The sequence below is a fragment of the Puntigrus tetrazona genome, chromosome 5, assembly GCF_018831695.1.
Source record: "Puntigrus tetrazona isolate hp1 chromosome 5, ASM1883169v1, whole genome shotgun sequence".
Classification (NCBI taxonomy): Eukaryota; Metazoa; Chordata; class Actinopteri; order Cypriniformes; family Cyprinidae; genus Puntigrus; species Puntigrus tetrazona.
Window position 1 is genome coordinate 1,542,733 of NC_056703.1, and position 22,740 is coordinate 1,565,472.

General features: G+C 36.3%; 1 protein-coding gene across 2 annotated transcripts; it reads right to left on the minus strand.

Annotated features, from left to right (window-relative positions):
* Nucleotides 1–685: 685 nt before the first annotated feature.
* LOC122344835 (apoptosis-inducing factor 3) lies at nt 686–21,814 on the minus strand. 2 transcript variants are annotated; one of them, XM_043238410.1, is made up of 21 exons: nt 21,712–21,814; nt 21,355–21,587; nt 12,570–12,796; nt 10,338–10,551; nt 9,685–9,794; nt 9,419–9,528; nt 9,092–9,136; nt 8,897–8,993; nt 8,024–8,136; nt 7,782–7,868; nt 7,412–7,503; nt 6,876–7,006; nt 6,589–6,704; nt 5,784–5,855; nt 5,149–5,212; nt 4,547–4,623; nt 4,269–4,386; nt 4,081–4,179; nt 3,905–3,980; nt 2,854–2,958; nt 686–1,502 (listed from the first exon to the last, which is right to left on the minus strand). In XM_043238410.1, the coding sequence occupies exons 3-21, from the start codon at nt 12,598–12,600 to the stop codon at nt 1,460–1,462; spliced, it is 1,800 nt and encodes a 599-aa protein (XP_043094345.1). In that variant the 5' UTR covers nt 12,601–12,796; nt 21,355–21,587; nt 21,712–21,814; the 3' UTR covers nt 686–1,459. The 2 variants fall into 2 exon arrangements, with proteins under 2 accessions (XP_043094345.1, XP_043094346.1); XM_043238411.1 differs by lacking the exon at nt 21,712–21,814 and having other exon boundaries at nt 10,338–10,548; nt 21,355–21,701.
* Nucleotides 21,815–22,740: the final 926 nt, after the last annotated feature.

Sequence of the window (22,740 nt, forward strand, 5' to 3'; positions counted from 1 at the left end):
TCAGGCCAGTCCTGGTGCACGCCGTCATGCTTCAGTTTGGAGTGAGAACGTTCAAAATGACGGTATCGCTTTATTGCCGTGGAGATTATGCTGTGAATTTGAACTTGAAATTCTTGATGGCTGGGAGAATTAAATAAAAGGTTCAGCCATTCATGAAGCCTGTCGATAACACATCCAGGTCATAGTTCGCCACGAAGTCGTAAAAGAAAAATGATATATATTTTGCGTAAAGACGATAATGACTACAAATATACTGTATTACAGTAATAAGTGAAACACTGAAGTAATGTGCTTAATTCTCGTGAAAATAAGGCCCTCAAAATGTGGAAAAAGAAATAAAAGTTTATATATATATATATATATATATATATATATATATATAAAGTTTTATATATATATCCAAATTCCCATTACTGCATTATAATCTAAAACAACAATTTTTATTTAAATCAGGAAATATTAAATATAGTAAACAAATGCTGCTATGATTTATACATACATTTATTAAAGATCTAAATTTTTTTTTCAGTATTTTATTTTTGCTGCTATTTTGTATTACAATAATGAGAATTTGGGAAAATAATGTTATAAAAATAATGTCAATGAAAAAAAACCCTTCATTTTCTTTAAAGCAATATATATATATATATATATATATATATATATATATATATATATATATATATATATGATTTTGGCTTTGTGAGAGTCACCCATCTACATGTGAATTTTGATACATGTATGATAAAACTATATCATACATCGTGATGTATGACAATACCATATCATACATTATATTTGATTTATATTCATAGACATTGACATATGGACCTTGTTACCTTCCCTGAATAATGATCCCACATTAAGATCCTTTGGGAGAGTCTTAATGAAAACTAATGCCCTACGCATATGAATTCTCATGCATCTGCTCTCTCTACATCTACAGACTGCCACAAGCGAAGCTGCATATTTTGATGTGAGCCAGACATCAGCTCTGTTCTCGTTCCCGTAGCCTGGCCGTTCAGTAGAAAAAAGTGCAGTCTTATTGTTTAAATGTATCTTCAGTTAACAGCTATATACAAACTCACATGTACAAAATAAAATATGACAATTCCCCTTAACCGCACTCCTGTGAACATTGTGTACAGGCAGATGCTTCATGCAAAAGAGTCGACCAACACGCAGCGAGAGAGAGAGAGAGAGAGAGAAAGAGAACGGTCCCATCTAGTAAAGAGGGTTAAAAACCAGGTATGGCTCATTTGTTAGTGCTGTGATCGGATCCGGGCCCGGAGAGGTGCCACCTTACAGGGACGATGTCCTCGGCACGGCCCAGGTGCTGGGGTTAGGACGGAGAACGTCTCCCATCTAGTGTCCCAGTTAAACAACTGCAGCTGCAGCTAAGACTACGTCTGTTACAGGAGATCGTCCAAGTTTGGCAAGGAAAACTCAAGGAGCTTGCTCACTGTGAGCCTTTGTCTATCAGCCATGACATGTCTCCTGTCCTGCAGGGACATAATACAATGCAGAATGTCAAACGTCGCTCGCTGCCTCTTCTAGTTAAGAAGTTTCAAATGCAAGGAGTGAGTGGCGGAATCATAATAACTCATTAAAGCTTAATGAAATAAAGTAAAAGTAAAATCCAATAGAAAACTTAAAAGTTAAAAATTACAGTAAAACTAGCATGAAAATAAACTTAATAATATTAAATAAGAAACAAGAAAAATTTTACAAATTTATTTTAATGTAAAAATAAAAAAAAAAAAACAAATATTAATATTAAAAAAATGTAAAATGACAACAGCGTTTAAAGAGTTTTAAGCATCAGTTGCCGTCTATTCTAGTTCAGAAGGTTAAAATGCAAGGAGTGTATAAAAATTGTTAACTAAAACTGTTACAAATATTTTTTGTTAAATGAAAAGAAGCTAAAAAAAATGTCATTTTAATTATGTGAAAAACTTTTTTTTTCATTAACTGAAAAATTAAAACTAAAATAAAATAATTTCAACCTAAATGGTAATATTTAAAAAAAAAAAAACATCAGTTACTGTCTATTCTAGCTAAGACGCTTACAATGTAATGAGTGTGTGTCAGGATTATAAACACTAAAACTATTACAAATATTTCTGTTAGCTGAAATAAAATAAAATATTAGGTAATTATAAAGTGACATTAATGAAAACTGTACACTGAACTAACAGTAAAACGAGCATGAAAATCAACTTAATAATAATAAATAAGAAGAAAATCTTAAAAATGTAATTTAAATGTAAAAATATTAAGATATTAAAATTCAAACTAATTCAAAATAACAACGTCTTGGTAAAGCCAGTATATGTTAGCGATACTAAAATAACACTGGCGTGTGAGCAGGTCTTATGTAGGACACATAATAATGTAGGTCATGTTTTCACACTCAGTAAACTCTTCTGAATGAGGCTAAAATAAACTCATTGTAATGGGGATTTTCTCATGTCCTGTGTCGTAAACTGAAAGATTTATGCTCACCAAGGGGACATTTATTTGATCATAACTGGAGTAATGATGCTGATAATTCCGCCTTACATCACAGAAATAAAATACATGGTAAAATATTAAAATGTATTTATTTATTTTAAATAGAAAAATTATATAAAATAGCAGTATTATAAAATATTATTCTATTTTTAAATAATTATTTTCTGTTTTAATAAAAAAAAATTTTTTTTTAAATATTGAATTTATTCCTGTGCCTCAAAGCTGAATTTTCAGCATCATTAATCCAGTTTTCAGTGTCACACGATCCTAAACTGTCATGTCTAAACCATGGAAAATCTTACTACATCTGTTTTGTGTGAAACTACAAAATGTTCTTACTCCACGTCACGTTTCCTAATCGTCTTTCCAGAGCCAAAGACTTCTGCAACCCGTGACACAATGGGGTCGTAGTTCATACTGGCCACCGCCACCACCTCCTCGCTCCTGTAATCACCGCAGATTAAACACACAACACACACACACACACACAGCTCGCATCAGCTGCACTGGAAATACTGTGAGAACTCAAATATCAGGAAGCTCTTCTACAACGGCAATAGTGTAGTATAGCATTAAATGCCCCTGTAAATCATAGAATAATGCATTTTTACATTTGTTGAAGTAAACTGACGCAGTGCTTGTCCGTGCAAGACTCGCATTCACAATGCAAGTAGCTGTCAGGTAACTTCTTAGTGAAATAATACTATGGAAGTCAATGGCTACCAGCAGCCGTTTGGTTATTAACGTTCTTCAAAATATCTTCTTTTGTGTTTAACACACGAAAAAAAAAAACTATAGGTTTAGAACAACATCAGGGTGAGTAAATGACAAAATGTAGATTTTTTTGGGTGAACTATCCCTTTAAATTATAACAGTGATGTCGGCATTAGCAAGTGACGGCCAATAAATCTGGTGATTATTCTGATCTATTTCTTTCATATGTGGGATTTTATTCATTAATTGCACTTTCTAGCAGCTGGAGATTTAGTACCACAGCAGCCCAAGAGACTTAAGTCATTAAAGCCAGTTTCAGAAAAAAAGAATAATGCATTTAAGACGTAGATTACACAAATTGTACAGATATTATGTTTAAAAAAACAAACAAACATAACCACTTAATCTTTCCGATAATTAGCATAGCAGAATCTATTAATTTAATCTAATAATAATAACTACTATTATTATTATTATATTGTTTTGTTTTTATTAAATTCTAAAACAATTAAATACATAATTGTTGCAATAGTATAGTACTATAAAAAAGAAAAACTTCATAATAATATATAACAATAATAATCGTACCCTTATCTAAATCAGAATAGATTTTTTTCGTGATTAGGCTATAAATGCCAAGCTCAAATATAGAGAAATAGGAACCAAACCAACTCACTTTGTGTAGAATGCCACAAATTTCAGCTCATCCAAATCTCCCTGGATGACGACGTCATCAAAGCCGTCCCCATAACCTTGAAAATACGGTTAAAAGCACTTGTGATGCATCGCTAATCCAAATGAAGTGCGGCACTTCTTGTATGTGTGTTTTTAGCGCTTGACGTCGGTTCCTACCTGCATATCGAATGCTTTTCCCAAACATGGCTGTCCAGAAATAAGGCACCGTTTTAATGTCTGAGGCCTTTCCCATCATGCTAAGAGCAGCCACTCTGCCTGCGTTGCAAAAATAAACAAAATATTATTTATTATTCATAACAAATGCCGTCTCAGGCATAAACACATGAACTCTCGTGAGGTTTTACCGTGTACGTGAGCCATCTGCCAGTGGGGTATGTTCACCTTCTTATTGCTGCGTAGAGCTAGGGGAAACGTTACCGCATCGCCCCCGGCGAAGACCCCGTCGATGTTCGTCTGCATGGTCTGAAAGGGTTAAAGGTGTATGTTAAAGCGACGATTAATTACGGATAGGCTAGGCACGAGCGTGGGCAGATTAGCACAGGTTGCAGAAACAAAACAGATGTTAGAAGATACGGTAACAGATGTACAGAACATACGGAGCAGCGGTGCAGAAAGAATGAACCTTATTGACTGGAATGAATCCTTTCGAGTCCATGTGCACTCCGCTCTGCTTCAGAAATGCTGTGGCTGGACTGGAGCCTAAACGCACACACACACACACACACACGTTGCATTCATTGTTTATGAGGACTCTATATAAGCGTAATGGTCTTTATACTGTACAAACTGTACGTGCTGTGGCCTAAACCTACCCTTTAACAGTAAACTTAGTGCATTTTTAGATTTTCATAAACACCATTCAGTATGTTTTTATGCTTTCTGAAGTATTGGGACATCAAATTATTGGGACATTAAACAAACCACAAAGGCTGCTTTGTTTCATTTATCATTTCGCATTTCATAATTGTTTCACTGTTTAAATCTTGCTAAAAAGCGTAGTTAATTGCAAATTTCCGTTGTGACAACATACCCCAGTATGTTCGGCGAATGTGTTTTGTGTGTGCGTGTGTGTGTGTGCACTAATGTTGCATTACTTAGATTTTTTAATAATTAATACCTTTATGTGTTATATCGGTCAAAACTGATATTTAAGACTTTTTTACATATTTCAAATAAATGCATTTATGTCAAACGTTCAAAATTTCAATAATCACAAAATCTTACCTATGCCAATAACACAGACGTCAGCTCTCAAGACTTTTCCACTTTTTAGAACCACTTCTTTTAACTATTGAAACAAACAAAAGAATCATTTGACAACATTTGTCATTAGTTGTCAATTTTCTAACCACCGTGACTAATAATACAGTGTACGAATCTCATTATGTCATTTCTTTAGGAAAAAATATTTATCAAAGTGTAATTTCATAATAGATCACAGTTCTGCTTATTCTCAATGATATATTTAGTGTGCTGACTGTGTGCTCACTTGTGTTATGAGTTCTGGCCTTTTAGCCCAGGGCCAATCCATTATTGCAAAAGCGGTGTTTGAAAATATTCAAAGCTTAGCAGTGCTACTGTGAGAGCAGATGTAATTAATCACTCTACAGGAATGAGAGAGAGAGAGAGAGAGACAGAGAGAGAGAGAGAGAGAGAGAGAGAGAGAGAGAGAGAGAGAGAGAGAGAGAGAGAGAGAGAGAGAGAGAGAGAGAGAGAGAGAGAGAGAGAGAGAGAGAGAGAGACAGAGAGAGAGAGAGAGAGAGAGAGAGAGAGAGAGAGAGAGAGAGAGAGAGAGAGACAGAGAGAGAGAGAGTGCCCTACACTTCACTGAACTCTTGTTTCTCTCACTTTCATGATACCTGTCCATTATGCCCTCGCATCTCCCACACCTCGTTCAACATGTAGAACTTCACCCTGTTCGACTCGAACAGCTGCAGAGAGAAACAAAATGAAATGATTTTATGAGAGAAATACTGCTTGAATACAGATTTAGTGCGGTTACGGCAAAGAACAATATGCAGTCAGCAAATCATTTTCACCCTGTCAGAGTTTATCATGTAAGATGAGAAAGACAACAGACTGATAAGAGAGGCATGAAACTAGCATGGAAATCAGTGGCCAAAGATTAAAATAAAAAATTGTATTAAAATTGTATTTACAACCCGATTTCTGGAAATGCTGGGATATTTTTTACATTTTAATAAAATTGATACTAAAAGAAGTTCACATGAGTTAATATTTTATGCACAATACAACATGGATAACATAACAAGCATTTTCCACTTATTCACTAAATGAGCTCATTACAGATTTGATGCTCAACAAAGGTAGAATTAGGGATGTAGAATAAAGTCATGTAGAATAAGGCATCATATGTGCTTAATTAGCTCTAATAAATGGCTAATATTCTACAAATTTGCATGCTAATAAGCAACTAATAGGTGTTACCATTGATTTCTGCATTTCAGTTCTAATTCTCTAATTTATTTAAGTGTTTTCATTTAGCATATATATATATACATACAGGTAGCTGGGTATATTGTAAACACAATTTTTCAATTTTTGAAAATGTTTGGGCACCTCTGACGTACTCCACTTAGCAATTATTTAATGCTTACATCTTAATATTCTAATTTATTTAATTCTATATAGTTTTTCTCTCACTTTCAACAAGGCTTTTCCCACTTTCTCTCCGAGTGCTTTACGGAATGGCACGGCCTCTATACCGATCACAGAGACTGAGTGAGCCTTATCTGTGAGAGCTGCAGCCACCTCCATACCTGAACACATAATAATCATTACCAAAACATATTTTGACACACCTACATGCAAAGTGCGCTTGTGCATCTATCTTTATCACGTCAAGCGGTATTATGTTATCTAACGTGATTCGTCTTACATTTAGGCTTGAACGTCTTGGAGCTGTCAGTTAACTACGCAAAGAATCTTACCAATAAACGAGGTTCCAACGATGACAGCGTTCTTACTGCTGGCGAGTGTAGCGATGCTGTTGGCATCTTCTGGTGTTCTGAGGTGAAACACATTTTCCACGTCTTTGCCTTTGTAGCTCAGAGGTTTGGGTCTGTTAAGATATATATTATTACTTAAAAAAATTCTCTTTCTTATATACGCTACTCTTAGTCTGGTACTGGTAAGAATTTTAATGCTTCTGAAATACAACAACTGAAGTATTATCTTATTAATACTTATTCCTATATATATATATATTTATATATATAGGAATATATAAATATATTCCTATATATATATATATATATTTTTTTTTTTTTTTTTTTTTTTTTTTTTTTTTTTGCTGAAACTGAGAAAGATTTTAAATGACTCTAAAAAGCTCAAAAGAGCAGCATTTACTTGAAATGAATTTTTTTGGCATCGGTGTATTTGTGTTATGTATGTAATGCACCCTCGCTGAAAAAAAGTTCAAATTAAGTTAAACTTTTGAACGCAGGATCATTTGGTAGCAGTTTACCTGCTCCCTGTGGCAATGAAGAGCTTTCGATACTCCATTTTAAAACCATCCCGAAACGTCACAGTCCGTGTTTTCACATCAACGGAGGCGACCTGTGAAGAAATATATGGCAATTTATGTAATTATGCGTATTAATTCATAAACATGACAGATTTAGACATCGTTTATTTAAATATGGTGTAATTATAATAACGGTACCAAAATATTATAGAATTTTAAAATTAGGATTATAGAATTTATATAGTTATTATATAGTTTCAATAATACTATCTCATCACTGTACAATGGTACCACTACAATACTTTGACACAGAGTGTCTTTCCTCAGCAACTGAAGTAAACCATAGCACATTCAGGTTAAGTGTCCTCACCTCTTTCTCTAATAGCATCTCTATGTCGTGCATTTGAAAGAAGTCAGATGAACGCAGCTGAAGCTGCTCAGCTGTGCTCTCTAAACACTGGAAAAAGAGGAATAGGCACCAAATCAATACCGTATCTGCTGAATTTTAGCACACGTGCACTCAAACTAAAACCCCCTGTTGGAAAAGCAGTCTCATTTAGCATTGTAAAACTTTGTTCCCACACTGTTCTATGGACTGTTGTGTGTACAAACCTTACTCAGTTTAGGCCTGTCGTAAGGCAGATGTTTGTCCATGGTGCACATGACTATACGGTCAGTGAAACCCTCCTGCCTCAGAGTCTCAGCGCACACCAGACCAGCAGGACCTGAGTGAGAACATCGACAGAGGTCAAGTGGGGCAAGCGGTGACGTGAATTTGGTCTATGAACTTCCGTCCGTTGGCCACAAGACGTCGTTACTCCATCATGTTGACTTTCACGCCACACAGATTGTTGTGCAGCGCCCAGACTCCTTCACGCGGATTGGTTTCACCTGCGTTCAATCGCACACTCTCACCTGAATACACAGCTGCGTCCAGTCAGACGCACGCTACTTATGTATTGAACTTCCACTCACTCTCACGCAGAGTATTTTCCAGCGTTTATCGCTCTCTAGGTAATAGCTACAGTACGGAGCCCTTTCCTGTTTACTTAGTCAAGTTCAGAGTCTAGGCTATTCTCGTCTGGGCTATTGCTCATCAAGACCATTGTTAAGGTCCCTGGATTCTGTATGCTGTCAACTGACTCACACCCGGTTTGGATTTTACTTGTGCTTCGCCAACCTGTTCACCGATGTTTTGACCCTGCCTGTGTTATGACCATGTCCCTTAATAAAGGCTTGCAGATCCACGTCTCACATCTCGAACACTGTCTGCTTTTTACGTTCTCAAATATTGATTTCGGACCATTTTTAACCCCAAAAATTACAGATTGCAGCTTTAAGACAAAAGTCTGTACGCGATTTCTGGATTGAGTTTTATTCCCGTAGAGCAACACAGACAGTGTAGGGATATAAACAACACTGCATAATGAATTCACCCACGTGTTAGTGCATTTTAGTCGCATTTTATGAAATTATGGCTGCAACCTGATCCGATGATGAGAACGTGGCTGAATCCAGTGCTGGAATTGATGACGGCTGAACATTTTGACATGGCCTTTGACCGCCGCTGAGTCTGAAGAGCCTGTCGGGAAACAGATGATTCCCCACATCACCATTTACAACTGCTGTTAAATATAACACTCTTTATACACATACTCCAGAAAAAGAGAAACTCTTCACCTGCTTGTTTGCTCTTATTATCACCTTCTCTTTTTCAACTCTGACCTGAAATAGTTGAAAAAATGAATTGACGTGATAGATTATTACATAACAGGGATTATGAAAACACCCCCATGCTTTAGTGATGACACATACTGAGGTTCATTTTCTCTCCTCTGATGAACTCATATGTCCTCAGGGTGTATAAGGATCAAATTTAAATACAAGTTAAACTAATGTACTTATATCAATAGCCAAAGACTAGTCGGTTTACAAAAATGTACAAAAATGTATATATATATACAGTTTGGAGAACTTTCAGAGAGGATAAAGAGGAACATGTGTTACCTGGAAGGTAGGCAAACTGTCTAGGCCAGGAAAATCCTCGATATCACCCGTCGTGATGTTAAAACATGCTCCATGCCATGGACATCGCACATGCCCTTTTGATAGCACGCCTGGAAGAAATTGTTTTTAAATACAACCTGATAAAGCTATTTGTTTTGCTACTTGATACAGCTTGTCTAATAGCAGTGTGTTATGAAATTCTCGGAGAGCTATTGGTGTCCCAATCTATGGAATGCAGAGGACCAGGAGCGCTCTACGTCCCTCACCTTTGACCAGTGGAGCCCCATAATGTGGGCACTTGTGTCCCATGGCAAAGAATTCTCCATGCTCCTTAATGAGCAGAGCACGACCTGCTCCCAAATCCACCTCACGCATCCTGCCGAACACAAAACATAAGATCAGCACCGATTTAACATCCGAAACTCAAACTGACATATATCCGTTTAAAAAAAAACACATTTTTAGTTAATGATTCCTGGCTTTGATCCCAAAGTTAGCAGGTTATTAAAGTTTGAGACAATTACGTTTTCTTATCCTGGAAAACAAACCAACATATTGCTGTCGCTTCAGGCTCATTAACATATTCAAATGTCAGTCCAATAAAATGCTCTTTAAATTGAGAACGTTCCTTGCCTTAAAGGGGCGGTTTACTGGCTTGTTTTGAAAGCTGAATTGTGTTTATGGGGTGCTTAATTTTAACGTCATTTTGTCGTGGTAGAACAAGGGTAGCCAGATGTCATCAGAAGTTTAAGCCCATTACGACGACTAAACATGGCTTTACTACAGTAGCCAAATCAAACAAACCACATTTAACATGCCTGTACGGCTAAATGAGCAAAAGAGCTATACTTTATACTTTACTTTAGACTTGCACTACTACAACAAATAAGACAATTCGGTATTGAAATAAAGAACTTACTGTCCATTCTCAAGGTCTTTTACATGGCACACAGATGCCTCTATGTAATCTCTGTGTTTGCGGTGTGGCCGCAGTGTCATGGTATCTTCATCTGAACAGTGTCCCAGAGATCCGTTGGGTCTGCATTCTGAAAACGGACTGGCCTTTCCATTAGGAGACATCAGGTCCACCTCTTTCTCTTTGTCCAAAAGAGTGAGCTCAACTTTGACCTCTACTGCAGAAAAATTGCTTGATATAAGTACTAGTAATTGTTCTTGGTATTAACAAGTCGTAAACGGTTAGTTCACTCCAAAATGAAAATTCACGTTGTTCCAAACCCATTAGACCTTTGTTCATCATTTAGATATTTTTGAATAAATTGGAGAGCTATCTGACCCTTTTTAGAAATTGAAGTACATGTCAAATGCAGTGCTATTTCTGTGCATAAAGAGCATTACAAGTTCAAACACAGCTTGGAGAAGAACATTGGAAGCTGAGGTACCATTAAAATACACAGTTTTTAATGAAAGCGATTGTGAAATGTGCTTCCACTACAGTCCGGTCTCACTTTAGCTTTTTCTCTGGCCGGAAAAATGTGCTGAGGGCCTGCTTCTTTTGCCTTAATCACACAGGAATTCACACCTGCTGAGTGAAGCTTAATTAAAATCAATGGAAAATCATGCAAGATGACTTGAGCCGGCAGAGGAAAGAAAAAGAAAGAAAACTCGCCTTCTCAGAGCTGGCTGCAGACACTTTGTTTTTTGAGCCAGAACTGGGAAAATAACATCTGCATTATGCATATCTATAGGTTACATCAATGAAACCACATTTTCGCTCCCGTTACCTTATTCAGCCTACTTCTGTACATAAATGACAAGCCTACAAAGTGTGTAGACTATTTGAGTCAAACGGCTTCATTTAAGCAATGGCCAGTCCAGTGATATAATATCTGCTGTCTATTATATTCTTTTATCCTCCATCCCTACTCTTACTAATGGTAATCATTATGATTTTAGTTACAGCTCAGCAGAGTTAAGCTTCTAATAGTTAGGATTTTGAGTTTGAAATTTGATTTTTGAATGATCTATGTTGGTGATTCTCAAAAAAACTGAATGCATTTAACACTATGAAACATATTCACTTTATTTGGTGGATTGTTTAATTTGGTGGTTGATTAATTAATTGTATTTTTCTTTTAAAAATGTGGTAATTGTGACTTTTTCTTACTGTAAATATATCAGAACTTAATTTTTAGTAATATGCTAAATTTGTAATATGCTATTTTTGTTTTTGCACCCTCAGATTTTCAAATAGTTGTATCTCGACCTAATATTGTCCTATATCCTAACAAACCATACATCAATGGAAAGCTTATTTCTTCAACTTTCCTAATGCATAAATCTCGATTTAAAGAATCCGGCCCAAAGTAGATTCAAAGTAGATCGATTTTTTTTAATACCATGATGGAAACGGCTTCCATAGCAATGGTTTGACATAAAAAATGTCAAAATGTTTTTCATGTACAAATGTAAGTACATATATCAAAGTTATCGTTTTATCTGATCATAATCATGTAATCAAAATCACAATATTTATACAGTACTGCTCAGACCTTTTTTGAAAGACTTTTGAAAGAAGTGAAAACAGTAGTATTGTGGCTTTTTATAACAATTAAAAATATATATATATTTTAATAACTTCGCTCCAGTTCTTTAGCATGATTACTCCAGTCTTCAGTGTGACATGTTCCTTTATAAATCATCCTGAAATGCTGATTTGCTGCTTGCATTACCCACCTCCTGGCGATCCGATATTGTATGGTCAAAACAGAATAGATAGTCATAGTCATTTCTTATGTAAGTTTCTAAGCGCAGTGACAGACTTCAAAAGACCGCAGTGTCACAGTCTAGCTTGGACCATTTCACCCTCTGAAATCCAACACCCACGGGCACACTTGTTTCGGAGCCCCTCAGAAGTACCCCCTCCCCCAGCCACCATAGAAGAGAAAGAGCGATACATTGTGAAACATTCGAAACCCAACTCATATTGCACTGTCTAATCCTCTTGAACACAGAGCAATTAAGAGCATTAAAATTCCTCCTGCACTAAAGGAAAGCCACATCACAACAGCAGTCAGGGGCCACGTTAACTGACCTATATATAGGTGGAGACACAAGCTGCAATTATTACAGGATTTAATCAACAGGGCGCGCTACACAGACTGAGGGTTTTCTGTGTAAGTGTGTTCATCACCTGGTTTGGGTTTGGAGAGGCATCCTCCCATGGTGGGCCCGGAGTGAAGCCAGGTGACCCGATGAGAGGACAGCCCAGGGTGGGTGTTAGCGGGGCTGGGCCGATCAGACACACAGGGTGGGCCGCTGGGCCTGGATAAGGTAGAGGCAGCGCTGCAGGGGGGATGTTTGGGCCTGTTGGGCCCACACGGCCATCTCTGAGATCAGCGACCGTACATAATACACAGCCTGAGAAAAGACAACGTATGATTATTAGCTAGTTCACAGATTCCTTTTATTCGCTACTGCTTTGTTTTGGGGGCTGAGGTGCTGGAGCACCCAACTTGCTTAACCAGGAGGACTTTATCAGGTGGGTTTTGCTGGTGAACAAATCCACTTTACCACGAAAACATTTAAATTGCACGTTTATACCCCCCCAGCAAGGTCAATGTAAATTTATACAGCTGACAAAAAAAGCGTCCAATCGTGAATATGTTCAGACATCAGAAGTTTTGTTTTAAGTTTCGAATACTTTTACCAACCAATTAAAAATACGCTTTTCACTTTCCATTTGCTTTTTGTTACAATTAAATGTACTGATTAAAGTGTGGGTTACACTTTATTTTGATACTCCACTTTAGACATTCTACTAACTATAAGTAACTTTATAACTACATGTCTACTAAATTTTAGAGTAGACTGTTAGGGTAGGTTTAGTAGAATAAGTTGACGTATACTTGCAAACATTCTGATAGTCAGTATGTTGTGGACCCATCAAAATAAAGTGTTAGAAAATATGAAGTGTTCTAATACTCTAATGACTGCAAGTTGACATGTAGCTTCAACGTTACTTTCTGTTTGAAGTGGACTATCGAAATAGTGTTACTAAAGTTTGAATTAAAAAAAAATTTTTTGCAGCAAGGTCATATGACCCAAAATTAACTGAAGACTGTAGTAAAATAAAAATATATAATATAATAATGTTGTTTGCTGTCAAGCAATTAATTATTGATTTATTGCATCCAAAATAAAAGTTGTTGTTATATAGTGTATATATGTCACGTCTCTGGACTTTGTTATTGTTTTTGTCGTGTGCCATGTGTTCCGTGTGACCTACTTTAGTTAATTGTCTTAGCGTTTTCACCTGTGTCTCATTTATTAAGTAATTCCGTTGAATATTTAAGTCCTGTGATTTCAGTTCTGTGGGTCCGATCTCGTCTTTATGTGCGTGTGGTTATTATCCTGCCTGCCTGACTGCCTGTAATGATATTGTTTATTTCATCTGAGTAGATTAAAGCGTTTTAGTTCGTTGTGTGCTCTCGTGCTAACCACACCCGTGACAATATATATATGTGTACTCTGTATATATATATATATATATATATATATATATATATATATATATGAATACACATATGCATATATATATATATGTGTTATATGCATATAAATTATATAATTATATACATGTAAATATTTACTTTTAAAGTAAATATTTTGTATGTGGGTGTGTTGATATATACATAATACACAATATACACACATATATTATGTACACAAAAACAATTATTTAATAATTGCGATTAATCATTTGACAGCACTAAAAAATAAATCAAATGAACTTAATGTCTTCTTAATGACTAAGAGAAGGATGAGTTTAATTTCACTTTTTCTCCAAATTTGGACCAGTTTATACATTCAAAGTTATTTTGCATTTAGTCATTTTGGTTGTTTTTTGTCTCAGAAATTAAGAAAATAGAAGCAATCAAACCAACAATACAATAAAATGTCTGTGTCAAAAGAAATTGAAAAAAATGATTTTATATTCACAGAAAGCAAAGTTTTCAAATACATTTTTGAACAAGAAATGGTCATTAAGAGTAACACAATATTTATGTAAAAATTCAAACATCATGCTTATTCTGACTTGTACATATTAAATTATATAAAAGAATAAGGATATTGCACTTTAAATCTTGGGAAATGGGAAAAACCTAGGATAGTGGCAAATAAAAAAAAATACAACTAATTAGTATTTGGGGTGAAAGTAATTAATCTTTTAATTTGTCATAAATTAATTTGTTGTATAATTTAATTTTGACTGAGAATTTAAAAATTTAATTTAATTAAAAAATATATATATCAATTTAAACAAACTTTTGTACATTTTTTGGGAAAAAACAACAATCAAAGCAGTATTATACTTATTGTTTTTGTGGTTAAATCCTTTTTCATCTTTGACCCATATATATATATATATATATATATATATATATATATATATAGAGAGAGAGAGAGAGAGAGAGAGAGAGAGAGAGAGAGAGAGTGAGTAGACATTAAAGTCCATAAAATAATAATGAAATAAAGAAACAAGGAAATTCAAATAAGATTAATGACTAAAATTAGTATGTAGGCAGAAAACATTTCCACTGAGTCATTGTCCATGACTAATTTGCCTGCCTCCCTTTGAACATGCAGCAATTGGGCTATTGCGCAAACAGTCTTCAGATGATTATGTCAGGGCTAATCAAATGCAAATGTTGTAAAAGTGTAGATGATGATGTGAACCCATCCAGCCAATAAAATGCGACATTAAGGTCAAACGGTTCATATCAACATACTATCTTACTGCAAATAGCCCCTGGGTTCAACACCCTTGCTGCTTTAATATGATGCAGATGAAGAAAGCTGCACGTCTGACATTGATATATGACGTCTGTGTCCATGGTGAGCGGGACAGTGTATTCAGAAGCCCCTTCTGAGAAAGTCAAGAAGCCAGGGTGGGGGAAGAACACAACTGTCCCCGTCAGAGAAAGTAACGGGCTACTAAAGGTCAAAGTGTAATGTCAGTTTACTCTGGCTAATTGTATATTTAAAGCAAAAAAATTGTTTATACGTGGTCAAAAACTATATGTGTTTACGTGTGTTTACGTGTGTGTGTGTGTGTGTGTGTGAGAGACAAAATAAGATCAGGGCGAACAAAGTGTGTGTGCTTACATGTGCATGCGCATGCATCTCAAACACACCAACTGTTCTCAGTTTTCCACTCAAATCTTGTTTCAGCCCTTTTCCACAGTTAACCATTACCTTCACTGACATAACGTACCGCGCCGTCACCAGTACTAGAGAAGTGCTTGTTTCACAGCCTTCGAAGTACTCTCTGTCTATCTACAACTTTGTCGCTTTTTCTGCTCGGGGGGACTAAACAGGCTTCTAAATGAAAATCGCAGATTTCAGCCTCACATAACTTCGGTTTAAGTTGCTTCGGTATCGGGGTCTCAGCTCTAGAGCCACTTGATATTCACATCACACCCAAAGGTCTGTGAAGTGGCGAGTAAAAAACAAAAGTTTGCCTTAATTAAGCAAAGGAAATGTTCCGCAGACAAAACGGGAGCAGAAGCAGCAAACTCTGGGAAAACGTTTCAAACGCATGCTTTGAGAGCTGCTGCGTGAAATAGGTTTAATGATCGTCTGGTTGTGGTGCACATTTTTTGAAGCAAATCAGGTGAAAAAGTGACCAAACGTATAGAAGTTGCACTGAATTCTTCTCTCGGAGCTCTGTCTTGTTTATGGTATTTAGCAAACACATACTTTTAACAATCCCAAAAGCATCACCAAAATGGACTGCCTGTAACAAACAGCAAAAAATAGACCGCCTCCCTCTTCCTGCTGGCAGAAAAGAGCCATTTCTGCTATTCCTGAAGAATTTATGAAAATCTCCATAGCAACTGTGAATCTGTCTATAGAAGCTGTGCACAATGCATTATGGTTTATGGCTTACATGAAAGTAAATAAATAAAGTGCTAATTTTATTCCACCCTCTCTCTCGCTCAAACCCCTTGATCTTTTACTATATAAGAATACATTTATCAAATAATAAACCTACGTTTCACTAAAAGCTACTACTGTTCTACAGGGTGAATCTCACTACAATGTGCTTAAATGTCAAAAAATGACTTTTTGTCTGTTACTTTACTCTTTATACGCAGATGCTATTAACAGTACAGTATTGCCACAATGCCCCGCTTACATTTTAGTGAATCATGTACCAACTTCTTTTTTGGATCAACTGCTGTACTTTCTGGGCAATCGGGCATCAAGCTCTTAATAGTTCACTTTTTTCCCTAAAGTAGGTTAATCAGATTTTCAGTCTTTACAACATATGACACAGGTCTCCTTCCTGCATACTGCTGCGTCTTACCAAAAGTGAAAACTTTTGGAAAAACAGCCTCAATACCTTCCCTATACGTATGTATATACAGATATACTAGGACTTATATATAGTAGCAGCTGGGCTATGCAGGGGGTGAAAAACAGGTGCATTTATTAAAAGGGATAACCCACAGAATAGAAAATAAACACAGATAAGAGCTCTTTAATGTCTTAATTGTTTCTTCTAGAGTGCAGAAAAGCATCTGCTAAATGCATACATGTAAATGTCAGGTTATCACGCATTTATCACACATCTCAGTATCTCAAATTGTGCTCAGATATGACAAGATACCAAATCAGATTTAGGCAAGATCAAATTATCTGAGTAATGATGCTTATATATAGCAATGAAAATCTATTGCTCTAATCTATTACTGGAAAGTTGGCATGAAACATTTCTGGTGAGCTGACATGACATTACAGCAGTGCATAGCAAACTAAACTTATTCGTAAAAATTTTTACAACTATATCATGCATGCCATTTTAAAATGCACACTCACTGAGAGGCTAATTAATTCATTGCATGAAAAAGTGAAATATCTTTTGTAAAAAATAGTGTTTATCACACCACGGGATCGTGTAAATATTAAACGCTGAAGGTAAACAGGTGATTACGATGGTGAAAAAACTAAAATATATAGTTTGTTTTCATTTTTCATATTCCAGTTCGTTAACACTACTGTTCAAAGCTGCACAAATGCTCTCAACACTGACAATAATGATAAATGATCGGCAAATGGGCATATTAAAATTATTTTGTGAAGGATCATGTCACACTCTATATTAAAAAAGAAACTGCGTTTTCGAATATTACACAATATTACTTTTTTACTATATTTTTGTTCAAATAATTGCAGCCTTGTTAAGCATAGACAACCTTTTTTCGAAAACAGTAAAGAAAATCTTTAGCCTGACTCCAAATGTTTGAACAGTAGCATACAGTATCACCCTAAACACTAATGTTCTATTCCTGATGTTAATCTGCATGTCAGATATTGTTCCATTTGTCAGAAATTTTAGGAGATGTTGTCGATATTCCATTAAGTCTAAAGAACTATGATCAGTGATATTTTCTAATAGCAGTGTACTGGACAAACACTGTCTCCCTCAGGATCATTATTGATCCCCAGGCTTTAATTTTCTACCCCTGCTGTTCCACCAAATCGTTCTGACAGTTGCAAGTTACAGCTCCACTCACAATACTGCAATATAACAGGAAAAGCTGGCCTAAGACCGCATTATAACAGCAGCTCTGGCCCACCATCTAGAGTCATTTCATTAAGACGAGCTACCCCTTTCCAAAAAAACAGCCCGCAAAAGCATTTCTCTCCTCCTGAAAGCCTCGGGGAAACAACCTACACAAGCACAACTGTCCACAATCTGAGCAACAACCGACTGACTGCCCTGGCCAGCGACAAAAACAATATATGACAGTCAGTCACCTACTGTATGATCACGTCTGTTTCTCATTCATCATTCTGTTCAGCTGCCAAGAACGGTAAATGTCCTGTTATGTCATCCAGTAAATTTGAGTGAATGCTTTTCTAGACTTGTGTAAGGTTTGTCCCCTTCCCACACCCATAACGTCCCCTCCACCAGCGCACACACACACACACACACACACACACACACATACGTTATCACCTGGACTCTGACTGCGCTACACAGCCACGACATGAGCACTGGATGGTTCGAGCAGATACGTAACCCCGCAGATCATTCATTCATTTACTCTACAAAACGAGAGAAGAGTGAGAAACTAACTGAAATCACAAGCAAGTCGTATACAATATGCTGAATATTTTACAATTTGCCAAGACAAGCTTTCAACGAGCGTGCTATGGCTTGAATAAGCAGCATGTGTCTAAAGGATCATGTGACACTGAAGATTGGATTAATGTTGCTGAAAATGCATTCTTGTATCACAGGAATAAATTAGTCAAAAATACATTAAAAAAGAAAACATTTTTATATATTTTTTTGATGATCAACATTTTATTAAACTTAACATAAAGTTGTACAAATTTCTTTGTTTTATAGCAAATACAAATACATATCTATGTGTACAAAACAAAACAACATATTTAAACTATATATATAATTGCCAAAGCCTTGAAACTACAAGATAAAACTGATAACTTTTGGTTTCAAAGGTATAGTTTGTGCTTTAAGAATAAAAGCCAATGCTCTTTCTATAACAAAACAGTTATTTTAAATGTAATAATATTTGACAATATTAAAGAAATATTTTTTAATATAAGTGACCTTTCAAAAACTTTTGATTGGTAGTGTAGGCCTATATTTCTTTGTATTTTTTAAAATAATTTTTCATTTTATGGATGCAGTGTGGAAGAGCACTTCATTTCGCAGAATCTATTACCTTTGTTGAATTTCTCTGAATTGTTCATTAAACGTCATTTCAATTCAAATTCCAGTTCAGCTTCCTGCTTCAGCTTCACTTCAGGTACCTATGAAAAAACTCCTGTAAACCTCGACTAACGAAACAAAAAATATATAGATAAATGATAAAGCAATGAGGTGACGGATCTTCTCAAAACCGCCAAACAAATAACCTCTACGCATTAAAAACGTCCTTTTTTCAGTGATATTTTGGGTCTAAACCTGACTGACCGATAACGTTTTACTGACCAGCATCTAAAAAAACAGATCCCTTGGGGTGAATTTGATGCTAAAAACAAAAGACAGTAGAAGTCCAAGACTGCAGAAGCTGTCAACGGTCCCTAAGTAAAAAGTGTCTTCTGGTTAAACATTAGGCCATTTGCCCTGATCTCAAGAAGATAAAGTGTCTCCTGATCAAAGGAAGATAAATCAGAGTACGAACATTTACAACAAAGCAGAACCGCACTTAATGTTTGACAGCCTTCGCCCTGCTCTCTCCTGTTTCCATTCAGTGCTATCAGTCCCTAGCTTTATTCCACAACACTGTAAACTAGTTGCACTGAAGCCCAGCTGTTTGATCAACATGCTGTGGGAATACAGGCAAAGCATCGCGGCATTGTTCGAGTGTTTACACCAGAACATTTACAAGCACCCTCAGTCGGGGATGCCATGTACTGTAAGCAGTTGCTGTATTTAGCTGAATGGATGTGCTTCGGAAAGCAAACAATGACGTGTTTGCAATCACTTACGTGTCAGGAAACAACATACTGATTATACTGACCTCTGATTAACAGCTTCTGAATATTTCACGCTTCCCATTCCTATCAAAAATATATCGCCGGGGCGCTTATCTAATTAAAAATTGGAATAAATAATACAATAAAAAATAAACATCATGCAAATTATCTAAAGCAACTTACAAAGCAATGCACCAAAGAGACAATAATATTCATAAATTTCGGAAAGTAAGGTCAGAGATCTTTTTGGTAGCCAATCCATCACACAAGGGTTCATCCGTGGACCTTTTTAAAGAACAACATCTGAGCTACGAAAACGGTTAATTCCCAAAACTAGAGTTGTAGCGAGATGTAAAGAGGCTTTTGTCTGACTTTAGTTTATCACTTGGAGCTGCCACGGGATTATTACAGTGCAAATGAAATTCAAATATTGGCTTACAGCTAATCAGATTCCTCATTAGGAGCTCTGAAAAGAAGAAACAATTAAACATCATGACCCGATAGTGGCCTCCTGACATATAGTGTTTTACACGCTCCTTGAATTCAGCTGAAAGTAGTGTGGCTTGCTGTATTAAGTCTTTTTCATAACCAGAAGTTCACTGAAGTTCAGCACTGATCTGGTTGTGGAATTTAGAGGCTAACCTTTAGTACATTGTGGGTTAAGGCACATGCTCGTAATTCTAGCTGTTACTAGCACATTTACTTTACCAGTGAAAGCATTTGGTCAAAATGTTCAAATGCACCATAAAATACATTATTTCTATTGTTTATAAACTACTGGGAAACAACACTTTACAATTTGTGGGGAAAAAAAACCTTAATATATCCTTCAAGAATAGAGTGGAAAACTTTTTTTCGCCCAGAAATTCTTAGTACAATTAACTCTTAAAACAAATTAACATGACATTTTGAAGTACACAATCAATTGGTGTAAAATGTGTATAAATAACTGGTAGCGTTGCTTTATTAATACCAACTGCTATTAATTAGATACACGGTAATTAAAGTAATGAAATGTCTTTTCAGTAATGAAAAAAATTCATGTATGATGTATAAGCATTTTGAAAATTGGGAAAATAAAGTCACGTCCACATAAGTCACCTTCTCTTTGTATTATCTGAAAACTGCTTCTAAACTTTTTTCAGTATAGAAAGAAAAACTGAAGCTGAGATAGATGGAGAGAAAGTTTACTTAAGCTCATCCATCATCTGAGATCTCAATGCACCACTATTATACTCCATCTTTGTAGACCTAAAATCTACACTGATCTGCTGTACCTGACCAAACAGCTTGGCTGTGCAAAATCCAGCCTCACATGTCACACGTATGGATCTTTCTTTTATCTTATCTGCTTGCAGAAGTTCATTAAATCTGATGAGACACTGTTCCGTGCTCAAGCAGATTACAATCTGAATTGCATAACATTGCCGAACTGAGAGTTAATGATCTCTACTCACCTGGTCCGGTCTAAATCAGGTGTGCTCGGAGTTTTCTGCATAAGGCCACAGCAGTGGAAGCTGCTGAGATGTCGCTAGGTATCCGGTCCGATGTTATCTGTGGAGCTGAATTGGTGTTATTCCTCTTTCCTATGGAGAATTCCAGAGCGCAGCACTCTCCTCTCCTCTCATGCCTCCTCCTCACGCTTTTACTGCAGTAGCCCAAGATCAAGGCACAGTCCCACTACAAACCTCTGACACACACACACACACATCAGAAAGCAGAGGCGCTTGTAAGAACTGCTCTCTCTCTCTCTGCTTTTGTGCTTGTCTTTCATAAACACCCTCTTTTTACCCCCTTCTTTCTTTTTTACTCACTCCTGCTCTCTCTCTCTCTCTCGCTCTCTCTCTCTGGTGGAGGTTGGGGTTGCAGCAGCGGGACTCTTGCCAGTAACTCAGCTGTATGCAGTATTGATGGAGTTGCTCAGGGATGCTAACACAGCACGAATTTTCCCAGCGCTCCACTTTCCCTTTCGCTCTTCACCCCCCTCCTGCACCTCAATCACTCTTTTCGTCACTCCCCCAACCTATCAGTCTGCTTCCTTTGGTTGACCGCTATCTAAAACACTCGGTTTTTATGATCTCTGTTATTCTCTTTAGTTTTACTGAGCTTGTTCTCACTGAAAGGTATCACGTTGCGGGTCTAATTTGCTGTTTAAACAGATCAAATCTCAGATTCTCGCTTCATTACTGTGTATGCTGCCCCTGTGGATGATCTTTCTACAGATCATTAGCGCTCATTAGTGGCGCTTGCTAAAACTATCACCATTATTTTTGCTCATACTTTAGACCCTGAATAATTTTTAAATGCAGGTGGTTTTCCCATCCTGTACTCTTTGTGCTATGGACAAGCAATAAAAGTTCAAATAGGTGTGCTTCAGTTTTGTAATTAACAACTTAGAACCCCTTCTCTGCAAAAAAAAAAACTTCTTCATCAGGAGTTTGATAGACTGGAAATCCAACCAATCATAACAGCAAATCTGCCAATTTTGTCAGAGAGACTAACCAGACAGAAAATTTAAGTAACGTTGTGGACTTGAAAAATTGTCCATACTGATGTTTTTCTACAGTTGAAACAACATACCTTCTGTTGTTCATTTATGCTTATTTTGTGCTATAACGTGTAAAGAGGAAGAGATGATTATATACGTGCTGCTTGAACTGAGGCACTACAATGACATTAAAGAGCCAAGAATGTATTCATCATTTCAATTTCTTATATAATAAAAAAGACAACATTTGAAGGATAAGACTTTTTTATACCACACTGTAAAAAAGTAGTTGTTTCAACTTAAAATAACTTGTAACCCCATTGCCTAAAATGTTTAAGTTGAACCAACTTGAAAT

What these genes read in the sequence shown, in the direction of transcription:
- LOC122344835 (XM_043238410.1), bottom strand. Translation starts at nt 12,600, where the DNA reads ATGGGAGGATGCCTCTCCAAACCCAAACCAG. An exon ending in AAAGACCTTGAGAATGGACA is followed by an intron (nt 9,795 to 10,337) that starts GTAAGTTCTTTA and finishes TGTGTTCGGCAG; the next exon opens with GATGCGTGAGGTGGATTTGG. An exon ending in ACAGGCCTAAACTGAGTAAG is followed by an intron (nt 7,869 to 8,023) that starts GTTTGTACACAC and finishes CTCTTTTTCCAG; the next exon opens with TGTTTAGAGAGCACAGCTGA.